Below are 10,739 nucleotides of genomic sequence, written 5' to 3' on the forward strand. Positions count from 1 at the left end.
GAGGGGATGGCCGGGCGGGGCGAGGCGCAGGTGCCCCGGCGGGGCCCCGAGCCCGCGCCCACCCGCAGCCTTGCCCCATCCGCCGCGACGGCGCGGCCGTGGCGGTTCCCTGTCGTCGCCCCTTCCCTGCCCGGCTCAGGGTCTGGGGGGTCAGGGTTGCGCTTCCTGAGACAGCCTCTGTGATTTGAGCTACTCCCTTCCTGTCCTGGGGCAGACCGGCCCTCTCCCCCTTTCCCATGCCCTGCCCAGGAAGGGCTGCGGGAGGTGAGGCCCAGCAGGACTTGGGTTCGGGGCCCCAGCATCCCGGCCCGGCTTCACAACCCTCCACCCTCCTGTCCGTGGGCGTGGGCTGCTCAGCCTCTCCTCCCAGGGTGTGAGCACTAGGTCACCCACATTCCTGGGCTCCAGCCTGGCACCTTCCCCAGGGCGGTGGACGCCATAGCGCTAGCCCCAGGCTGGGGCCCGGACATACCTGTTTCCTCTTGGGGGAGACCCCAGCCCTTCTTCCTCCCCCCAATAAACACGCAGGTATTTCACCGGGGTCCCCCAACAGAAGAGCCCCGGGGGGTTGGTGTGATGGATACAGGATGACCCCACCCTCCCCTGCCCATTGTCCTGGATCCTGAGGAGGAAGTGCTGGGGGGCTGGGCGAGGGGTTTGGGGCCCCCTGGCCGGTCCTGTGGATCCCAGTCCTGGGCTCTACCTCCAGCCCTTGGACTTTGCCCAGTGGCAATTCCTGCCTATGTGGAGCTTGTGGGCTCTAGGTGGGAGCTGGTTTCTACTTCTTGGCTGACCTTGTGGGGGAATTTTAGGGCAGCTTTTATATTTGGGGTTTTCCTTCTTGTCTCTTCTGGGCTCCCACTTTGTGCTTTTGCCCCAGACCTCCCCTCCCTGTCTCACATTTCTGTGTTTCTTCTGTGGCCCCTTCCATTATTTCTTTCGTGGCATGACCTGGATCTGGTTTCCTCTCTCCTATCTCTCCTTTTCTTGGTGTCTGTGACTTTGTGCCATTTCTCTGCCCCTCTTCCTGCCGCCTTCGGTGTCTCTGCCTATGTGTCCCTCTCTCTGAACCACCCTCTGTCCAGCCCCTCTCTCTCTCTCTCCTCTGTCTGGACGTTCAGTACACTTGTGACTGACGAGGAATAAAAATATCACGGTCCCTGCCCTTGGATTCACATTGCATTCAGCCACTGCGGCGGGACATCGTCCTTACCTTTCGTAATGTGACCCCCTGTCCCTGACCTCCGGCCGTGGAGCCCCTGACACACCTCTGGAGTCACATAGCTCCTAACCACTCTTCCCCCACAACCAGGGTTTCCCCCACAGCCCCAGCTGGTGTGGCCAGGCCCCAAGTATAGGATGGGGCTTCCCCTACGAGGGCCGGTGGGAGCCAGAGCTGATACAGCCCCCCTGGTCTGGGGCCGGGACACCAGGTAACTCTTGGATGATGGCCCAGGTCCCTGCGAGCTGGGATATGGCAGGGGAGAGAGGCAGGAACACCTTCGGGAGTCCCTGAGGAGAGTGACATTGGGGAGGAGGGCCAGACACTAGGAACTAGGTCCTCGGGGGTGCTGGGGAGCTGGGGAAGTGGGTGGAGAGACTGGTTCCTAGGAGAAGACGGGTCACAGATGTCTGGGTCCCCCCCAGCGGCTCTGACCACCTTTTCCTTCTCTGTCCTCCAGCTGAGGAGGGTGAGAGTATCTGGAGCCATGGCTGGCGCCTCGGTGAAAGTGGCAGTGAGGGTTCGGCCCTTCAACGCCCGTGAGACCAGCCAGGATGCCAAGTGTGTGGTCAGCATGCAGGGCAACACCACCTGTGAGTGCGTCCCCCGGGGCCTGGCTGGGCACAGGCAGGGCAGGCGGGCCCACCACGCTGGCCTGTCCTGCTGGGCCGAACCAGGGGAGCAGGTGCTAGGCGAAAGGGCGGGGGCAGGCTGGCCTTTCCATGCTCCCAGTCCCTGGGAGGGGGAATGTTGGCCTGGAGCCCTCCATTGCCCAATCGGGAGCCTGCCGGTGGGGGGCGGGTCCTGGGAAGCCAAAATTAGCCTTGGTGGCTGGAGGGGGTGGGGAGTATTAAAGGGGAGAGATGAAGCAGGACAGAGGTGGGGAGTGGGCAGAAGTTGGGAGTCCCTGACCTTGGCCTTCCGCTCTTTCCTTCTGCCGCCTCAGCCATCATCAATCCCAAACAGGGCAAGGATGCCCCCAAAAGCTTCACTTTTGACTACTCCTACTGGTCACACACTTCGGTGAGGCTGTCAGGGTGGGGGAAGAGCTAAGCAAAGAGGGAAGGGGATTTAGGTCCTGGGGAGGGGGCGCTGCTGGGAAATAGGGCCTCCATGACATGGGTCGGGACTGGGTTGGGAGAACCAGGATCCCGGGTGGGGACGCGTAGGACCCGTAGGCTGTGACCGGGACCCGGATGGGGGAGGGAGAGTCTCTTGGGATAACTGGGTCAGGTAGGAGCCTGCATGGGATCCTGTCAGAGGTGATTAGGCCCACGGATGGGGTTTGCCGGGGGGCACATAGGGCCTGTGGGCCGTCATCAGATAGGAGCAAGACTCCTGGGACCCGGACGCTACAGACAAAATCGTTTAGAGCTCCTGCTGTCTTTCCCGCCCCCGCTCCACCTAGGCTGAGGACCCCCAGTTTGCGTCTCAGCAACAGGTGTATCGGGACATCGGCGAGGAGATGCTGCTTCACGCCTTCGAGGGCTACAACGTGTGCATCTTTGCCTATGGGCAGACCGGGGCCGGCAAGTCCTACACCATGATGGGGCGGCAGGAGCCGGGTCAGCAGGGCATCGTGCCCCAGGTGTGCACGGGACCCGGCGGGGCAGAGGGGACGTAGGGCATCGTGCCCCAGGTGCGCACGGGGCGGGAGGGCAGCCAGGCCGGGAGCGTCTCCAGCTGCCCCAGGCGGGGAGGAAGGACAGGGGCCTGAGGACTAGGGAGCAGAGACCTGGCTCTCTGAGGCTGTTAGGGAACGTGACGGGGATAGCGGTTGGCTGCTACATGGACTTTGGGGCCCTTTGGGGAGGGGTCTTTGCCCCCCCTAGAAGCAAGAAAGCTTAGTGACAAGAGCCGAGCTTTGGTGTCAGAGAAGCCTGGGTTTGAACCCCGGTTCCACCACGTGCTGCAAATTTATCTTGTCTCGCCATCGTTTACAAGCATAGTTGCCCTGCAGACGTGCGGACTGTAGGCAAAGGGTTGACCGTAGAGACAGCCGGTTGTGGGTAACTGGAAACGGACCGTAATCCTTCCTGACTGTGCAGCACGGGGGCCTTGTTTGGGGGTGTGGTGTTAGGAACCTGCGTTGGCTTCCTGGCTCCCTGAATACTACTTTGTGACCCCGGGCAAGCATGAATCTCTCTGAGGTTGTTTTCCTGTCTGTGAAATGGGAACACCCCCTCCCTCAGGGCTATGGTGAGGGTTAGAGCTGCTTGGGACAGGGCCTGGGGGGCGCGCCGTGAACAGCAGCTTCTCTGTGTCCGCTTCCAGCTCTGCGAGGACCTCTTCTCTCGTGTTAATAAGAACCAGAGTGCTCAGCTGTCCTATTCTGTGGAGGTAAGCCTGGGTCTCGGCGGGGCACGGGGAGGGCACAGCGGCCCTGGGCTGGGATAAGATCAAGGGCCGTCTCCGGAGTCAGGCCGCCTAGGGTCCACTCTCGGCTCTCCCCGCCGTTAGCAGTGGCTTCGGGCAAGTGATTTTGTGTCCCGGCCCCTGAGTGTGTTCGCTCCTGCGGTGATAAAGACCGGCCGGCCCCTCCGAGGGCTGCTGGATCGGTGAGCCCGCGTGTGCGGAGCGCTTAGCGCCGAGTCTGGGCATCACGAACCCTCGGGGTCCTCCAGCCGCAGTCGCCCGTGTCACGTCCAGGGGAGCGAAGGGTGAGTCTTGTTATCGGTATTTTCACTACCTTTCTCATCTCCTGTGTGTTTCTGTCGCTCAGGTGAGCTACATGGAGATCTACTGTGAGCGGGTACGAGACCTCCTGAACCCCAAGAGTCGGGGCTCTCTGCGGGTCCGGGAGCACCCCATCCTGGGCCCCTACGTGCAGGACCTGTCTAAGTTGGCCGTGACCTCCTACGCGGACATCGCCGACCTCATGGACTGTGGAAATAAGGCCCGGTGAGGCAGGCTGACGAGTGCGGGGAGGGGGAGCCAGCGTCGGGCAGGCGAGAGGCCGCATGCCGTGACCACTCCCTTCCCCACCCAGGACCGTGGCCGCCACCAACATGAACGAGACCAGCAGCCGCTCGCACGCCGTCTTCACCATCGTCTTCACGCAGCGCTGCCACGACCAGCTCACCGGGCTAGACTCCGAGAAGGTGGACTTCCTGCCTCCCTCGCTGCCCCCCGCCCCGTTCCCTCGCCGGGCGGCACCCAGATCTGCCCACCCCTAGCCCCCTCGGCCCCCTGACCCCCTTACCTCCGGCCCTTTCCTCTGACCCCAGGTCAGTAAGATCAGTTTGGTGGACCTTGCCGGCAGTGAGCGGGCCGACTCCTCGGGGGCCCGGGGCATGCGCCTGAAGGTGAGGGGGCTTAGGAGGGAAGGTTGGGGTCAGTGCTGGGGGCTGCGGGTGGTGGTCTCTGGCAGGGGAGGGGTGGGGGGAGGTGGATGGTGTCAGGGACGAGGGCCTCATTCCCACGCTCCTCGTCCCTTTCCAGGAAGGGGCCAACATCAATAAGTCCCTGACCACGCTGGGGAAGGTGATCTCGGCCTTGGCGGATCTGGTAAGAGCTGGGGCTGGGAGAGAAGCGGGTCTGGGACGCGGGACAGGGGTGCCCATCCTGACCCCTCCCCCTCCGTCCTCCAGCAGTCCAAGAAGCGGAAGTCGGATTTTATCCCTTACAGGGACTCTGTGCTCACCTGGCTGCTCAAGGAGAACTTGGGTGAGGCCGCCTCTCTCTCTCCACTGCCTCTGCCCCGCCTGTCAACCCCTTTGACACGTCTGACGAGTCCCCTTGCCACCCCTAGAATCTCACATCCCCCCCCACCCCGCCACCCCGTTGTCCCCTGACCGTCCCCCCTGCCCGGGGAACATCCTCGGTGGGTTTCCTGATGCTGAGGACCCACAAGCCGGGGGGGCCTCACCGCGGGGCTCCCCGAGACCCCTCCCTGACTGCGTGCTGGCCGCTGGCTCGATCCTCCTCCCACCCATCTGTGACCGTCGCTGAGATGTCTGGTGTCTCCCTGCCTCTGACTGCCACCACAGCTAGTCTACAACTTGTAGCTTCACCTTGCCCGGGACAGTGACCCCGCCAGACCCCTGAGGGCACTGAGGCCTCCCTGACCCCGAGACCCGGTCTGATTTCTCTTAGGGCCTAGGCCAACGACAGCTTTGCCCTTTCCTTTTGCAGGTGGGAACTCCCGCACGGCCATGATCGCAGCCCTGAGCCCTGCAGACATCAATTACGAGGAGACCCTCAGCACCCTCAGGTGGGGCTCCGAGGGAGCTCAGGCCGGTGGTTAGGACCCTACCCGCCAGACGGGCTGGCCAGGATTTAACGGTCAGGGAGAGGGAGGGAAGCAGGCTGGGGGGCGCCCCCGTCTGGGCTGCACCCAGCCCTCCCCGCTCCCCTCCCCGCAGGTACGCTGACCGCACCAAGCAGATCCGCTGCAACGCCGTCATCAACGAGGACCCCAACGCCCGGCTGATCCGTGAGCTGCAGGAGGAGGTGGCCCGGCTGCGGGAGCTGCTCCTGGCTCAGGGGCTGTCCGCCTCCGCCCTGGGAGGTAGGGCTCCAGAGGAGGGCGGCTCACGGTCGCCCCTTGGCCCGCTACATCTCTTGGTGGCCTTTGCCCAGGCCCGAGGCCAGAGAGGGGCCACTGGCCACGAAGCTCTGTGCGCGCGCAGTGGCACGGATATAGACGTGAAGGGGGACGTCGCGTGCCTTCAGGCGTTTCAGGGAGGGACTGATTCCCCAGGGGCGTCAGGATGTGCAGGGGCCTGGAGAGGCCACTGGGACTGCTAAAGCAAGGGAGCAGGAGCAAAGGGCCAGGCCTGCGTCTGTGGTTCAAGCGGTAAAGCGGTTAGGATGGGCCGTGGGGGCACCGGCCCTGATCAACCTTACAGAACGTGGGGCTCGGCTGGCCGTGAGCCGCGGCCCAGGTTCTACGGCGTAACGCTCAGCCATACTATTACCCGATGCGTCCTTGTTGGAGGCTGTGTGATCTGTGCTCCGCGTCCAGTCCCGGGGGCTCTCTTGCTGCAGATGGCCGGGGGCTGGGGGCACAGTGAGGAGAGCGGGGTGTCCGTTCTTGGGAAGACAAGAGTCCGGTAGACACGGTGTTTCTTTCCCACATCTGAATGGTCACGTTGCAGAAGCGAGAGCTACACAGGCTCTCTTCTTCCGGAAGGCAGACCTAGACACGACGGTGCACGTGACGTGAGGCGGGTCGCAGCCACGGCTGACCTTCTGATGGTGCAACTCACCCAGCGGTGGGAGGAATTGGCTGCCTTGTTCAATAGTGCCCCTGGAGGGCCACAAGTAGGGACTGAGTACCCGTTTGTCACGGCTGCTGTAGGAGAGCTCCCTGCTTGGCCAAGGTTGACCAGATGACCTTTGCGATCCTTACGGGCTGGTCCTCTGCGACGCCTTCTCTGAGTCTCTGATCTGTCTTTTCTTAGCCTCCTTCAATCTCTGTCTCCTTCCCAGGTCTGAAGGCGGACGAGGGGAGTTCCGGGGGTGCTCTGCCGCCTGTATCGTCCCCCCCTGCCCCAGTGTCAGCCTCACATCCCCCGGCACACAATGGGGAACTGGAACCGTCATTCCCCCCCAGTGCTGAGCCCCAGATTGGGCCCGAGGAGGCCATGGAGAGGCTGCAGGTGGGAAACCGGCGCCGGCCAGGGCGGCGGGGCCGCCCCGCGGGCGGGGGGGGGGGGGCCGGGGCAGCAGCTGCTGGGGGTCTAGTTCTCCAAAGCCGGAGTTGAGGAGGAAGAGGGAGCCCCAGGAGTAGTGTGGCCCCATGGTGGGTCCTCGTCCCAGACCTCCCCAACCCGTGCCTGTCCCGTGCCCCCAGGAGACAGAGAAGATCATAGCTGAGCTGAACGAGACCTGGGAGGAGAAGTTACGTAAGACAGAAGCTCTGAGGATGGAGAGGTGCGAGCGTCGGGCTGGCAGCCGGGGCCCCGGGGGGCTGGGGGTGGGTGGGAAGGTCAGGCCCTGCAGGGAAGGGGTGCACGGTCACGGTCACGTGTCTCTTTGCCTCCAGAGAAGCACTGCTGGCCGAGATGGGGGTGGCCGTCCGGGAGGACGGCGGAACTGTGGGCGTCTTCTCTCCCAAGAAGGTGAGCAGGGGGTCTGCGGAGGAGGCTCTGCTGGTCGTGGAAGCTCATGGGGTTTGGGGGGTACAAGGCGAGCCCCAACTCGGATCCCTGAGCGTGTCCCTGCGTCGTCTCTGTCCCCACGCCTGCCACCTCCTGTGTGTTGTCAGGCCTCCGTGTGACAGCCTGGGGTGAGGTGCCTTGTTAGGTGCCTGTGGCCGGGGCTCCAGGGTCCCTAGAGGATACTAGGGTCCCTGCCCCTCCGGGGAGTTTTCAAGGGCTGTTTGGAACCTGCGTGTTAACAAACGTAAACCTGCACTGGTACGTGAGTTTGTTTCTGGATTCGCAAATCGGTCTCAGTAGTTATCCCGGGAACAGGGGAGGAGGTGGGAGGTTGGAGGCTGGTTGGGGTCGCGATGTACTGGCTACGTATTCTTCTGCACGGCCGAATTTTGTGCCCCGTGCGTGTGTTACTGCTTAGAGAGGCACTGAGAGACGCACCGCGAGAGGGTCGCTGGAAGACGAGCCTGTGGGGAAGAGCCAGGAACAGGCAGCGAACCGTAGGACTGGGGTTGCGAACGTGGCAGGAGGCTTAAGGACGCATCGGTGCAGCGGGAGACGCGTGGAGGCGGTGTCCCGGGGAAGGCAGTCTGGCAGGCGGACGTGCAGGTTGGGGGTGGCCGGGGGGCCAGGCTAACATCAGGCGGAGCGGCACAGCTGGTGTCTGTTGCACGCCTGCCGTGTGGCGGGTGCTCGAGAGGAGGGAGGGAGGAGAGGCCTTCAGTCGTGTCCGGCCAGCACGGCCCAGGGCCCGCCAGTCAGGGCAGGTGCAGGCTGGAGGCTGCCAGGACGCCTGTGCCGGAGTGCACGGTGAAGGGCGTCGTGGAGGCCCGTTCGAGCGAACGGGAACTTTGGTCCTTCCGGGGAGTCAGCCTCGTCTGTCTGGGCCGCGGTCTGAAGTTTGGAGGCTCAGGCCCCAGTCAGGTGTGCCGTGCTCAGAGCTGCCTGGAAGCGGTTCTGGGTTATTGGAAGGAGGCTCCTCCCGATTGATGAGGTCACGGCCGTCCGGGAGACGGAGTCTGGAAGGAGGCAGAGGTGCAACAGGAAGGGAGGGGTTTGCCCGGCCTGGGGCACAGCCGGGGAGCGAGAGAGCCGTGGCAGGGGTGCTGGGGCCTGTCCGGGGCTGGGCACTCAGGGGTCCCTCTGTAGCCTATCTCTGGGACACAGGACCACAGGTGGCTCTCTGTGTGGTCTACAGCCACACGGGGGGTGCTGGGGGCCTGGGACGCTTCCACTGCAGGTGCAGCGTTAGAAAGATAGAGGGGTGCACGTTTCTTTCTTAGAGGGCTTCCGGCTGCGTGGAGATGCCTTCTACTAAGGTCCGGGGACCAGCAGACGGGGTCTTGTTTTCAGTTCTCGTAAGGGGACCACGCACGCAAGGCCCACCCCGTCCTCCGTTCCTCCCGTGTCATCCAGAGGTGGTCCGTGCACGTACAGGCGTATGGCACGGTTTTGCGCTGTGCACACACACAGCCTGTCTCTGGAACAGCCGTGGTTCCACGCCTGATGCTTCTCGTGTTATAGCGTGTGCGCGCTCTGTCTGTTCTGTCTCGTGGTGCCAAAATGTTCGCGTGGACGCGGAGTCATTTATTTAACCAGCTTCCTGCTGATGGGCGTTGAAGCTGTTTCCTGTTCTTTGACACCACAAGCGGTGTTTCGGTGTGTGGCCTTACGGGAAAGGTTTATCATTTCCAGAACAAGTTCTTGGAGTGCAGATTTGGAGTCAGACGGTAGCTGTGTAGGATTTCCACGTATTTCTCTGGAGTGCTTTCTGAAGATTATAGACGGGTCACTTTTTACTACCCAGGGCAGTGCAAGAGAGCCGAGTCCCCTCACCCTTTTCAGCTTTTGGTCTTTGCTGGTCTCACTGGAGACAAAGGTGTCTTAGGGTACATTTCTGTTGCACTTGCTTTGCGTGGAGAGTCCTCACGTGAATGGGCGTGCGTATTTCAGAAGGAAGGGTGGCTGGATCTGGGGAAAACGGTTTTGGTGGGGGCGGCTCCAACCTGGGAGTGCCCCTGTGCGGATCGGGTCCTGCGGGAGAAGCTGGTTTGTCTCCGAGAGGGCTTAGAGCCTGAGGGAAGGCCCCCTTTTTCTGGGCTGCCATCGTCAGGCCCAGGGACCTCTGCCATCAGTGATTTTTCAAACCTGGCTGGGAGCTTCCATCACGGGGGCCGAGGGGGTGGGCAGGACCAGACTCTGGGCCCTCCGCCCCAGCCTCGGCCCCAGCGTCTCCCTGCTTATCTGCTGGACGTGTTAGGCTTTCAGGTACGGTTTCGTTTGAACAAAGGGTTCCAGGGCTGAACAAAGATTGAAAAGCACTGCCCTAAATCGTGTCCGCTCTCCCGAGGGATGGATCGCTTTCTGCTTCCAGAGCCCATTGGCGTTTGCTAACTTGGAGCAGGGCTGAGGCTGCATCGAGGGAGGGCGAGAGCGTCCCTGGGGACCAGAGGAGGGTTGCAGCTGTGATGGTTGGGTGCCCAGGTTGGGGCACACACGTGGACACACGTACCCACCGTGGACATCGCAGGGGCGCTCCGTTCAGGGGGCTCCCGGAGAACCATGGCCGGTTACCCCCACCCTGCACTTTCTTGACTCAGGGCTTTTGTCCTGACCCCTCCTTTCACCTGGAACTCTCTTCCTTCCACTGTCCACGTCCTCCTCGTGCTCAGGGACGAGCTGCCATGCTATCCTTGTAGTTCTTCCTTGGTCCTTCTTGCAAGCCCCTCCCTGAGGTGGTGGCATTCAGCTCCCTGGGGACAGAGGGGCCAACGAATGAGTGAGCTGAGGGAGGGCGTGGAAAGGTCAGAGACCACTGTAGGACATCTGTTTCCCACTTGTGGTGTTTTCTTGCCAGTGACTCTGATGGCCCTACTAATGATAGCAGCGGCTGGTGGGGACTTGTCCCTGAGTCCCCAGCACTCTGCCAGGGTCTTGCACATAGAAAGCTCGCAGTAGATCCTTGTAGAACTCGGGCAGAGCATCTTGTGTTGGGGCAGAAGGCTTAAGGAAGCTTCGTGGAGGAAGTGGCATTTGAGACCGATCTTGAGGGGCAGGAAGTGAATGACTTTGACAGGTAGGGGTGGGGTCGGGAGCAAGGCTGTTCCAGGCAAGGAGACCTGGGAGCGGCCCAGGAGGGTGGCCAGAGGTGCAGGGGACCTGCTTCTGGAAGGGTGTTTGGATAAATAGGCTGGGGCACTGATGAGGAGAGCCAGGGGACCAGCATAAAGTCAGGTGGCCGTGGGCTGCCCACCAGAGTGGCCTGAGTTGTGTGGTGAAGGCAGGAAGCTGGAGACCTGTGCAGAAGGCAGGCCTGGGGCAGGGAGGACCAAAGGACGGCAGCAGATGAGAGCCGTCCCTGGGGGTGTGGGGCAGGGCCGTGAGGGGGTGTGGGGGACCCAGGCCTGGTGGGCAGG

General features: G+C 62.6%; 2 protein-coding genes across 3 annotated transcripts in view; one reads left to right on the top strand and one right to left on the bottom strand.

Moving 5' to 3' along the window:
• The window catches only part of CAMTA2 (calmodulin binding transcription activator 2), a 44,386-nt gene that overhangs the window by 24,574 nt on the left and 9,073 nt on the right, over positions 1–10,739 (bottom strand). The window contains exons 2-3 of the mRNA XM_040453486.1: positions 8,661–8,665; positions 883–887 (exon numbers count right to left, since the gene is read on the bottom strand). The gene's annotated coding sequence lies outside the window, so the exon portion shown is untranslated. The remainder of the gene's footprint in view (positions 1–882; positions 888–8,660; positions 8,666–10,739) is intronic.
• The window catches only part of KIF1C (kinesin family member 1C), a 19,084-nt gene continuing 9,236 nt past the window's right edge, over positions 892–10,739 (top strand). The window contains exons 1-15 of one of the 2 annotated variants that reach the window (XM_040453489.1): positions 892–1,433; positions 1,683–1,815; positions 2,169–2,245; positions 2,631–2,810; positions 3,497–3,562; positions 3,945–4,123; positions 4,212–4,323; positions 4,450–4,527; positions 4,664–4,729; positions 4,816–4,888; positions 5,357–5,435; positions 5,587–5,732; positions 6,656–6,825; positions 7,020–7,099; positions 7,212–7,287. In XM_040453489.1, the coding sequence (XP_040309423.1) occupies positions 1,710–1,815; positions 2,169–2,245; positions 2,631–2,810; positions 3,497–3,562; positions 3,945–4,123; positions 4,212–4,323; positions 4,450–4,527; positions 4,664–4,729; positions 4,816–4,888; positions 5,357–5,435; positions 5,587–5,732; positions 6,656–6,825; positions 7,020–7,099; positions 7,212–7,287 (1,488 nt within the window). In that variant the 5' untranslated portion in view covers positions 892–1,433; positions 1,683–1,709. Of the gene's footprint in view, positions 1,434–1,682; positions 1,816–2,168; positions 2,246–2,630; positions 2,811–3,496; positions 3,563–3,944; positions 4,124–4,211; positions 4,324–4,449; positions 4,528–4,663; positions 4,730–4,812; positions 4,889–5,356; positions 5,436–5,586; positions 5,733–6,655; positions 6,826–7,019; positions 7,100–7,211; positions 7,288–10,739 lie in introns of both variants that reach the window. The other variant, XM_040453488.1, reaches the window with a different exon arrangement.

The sequence above is a fragment of the Herpailurus yagouaroundi genome, unplaced genomic scaffold (genome assembly GCF_014898765.1).
Source record: "Herpailurus yagouaroundi ecotype Mexico unplaced genomic scaffold, PumYag 208, whole genome shotgun sequence".
In the NCBI taxonomy this organism is placed as follows: domain Eukaryota; kingdom Metazoa; phylum Chordata; class Mammalia; order Carnivora; family Felidae; genus Herpailurus; species Herpailurus yagouaroundi.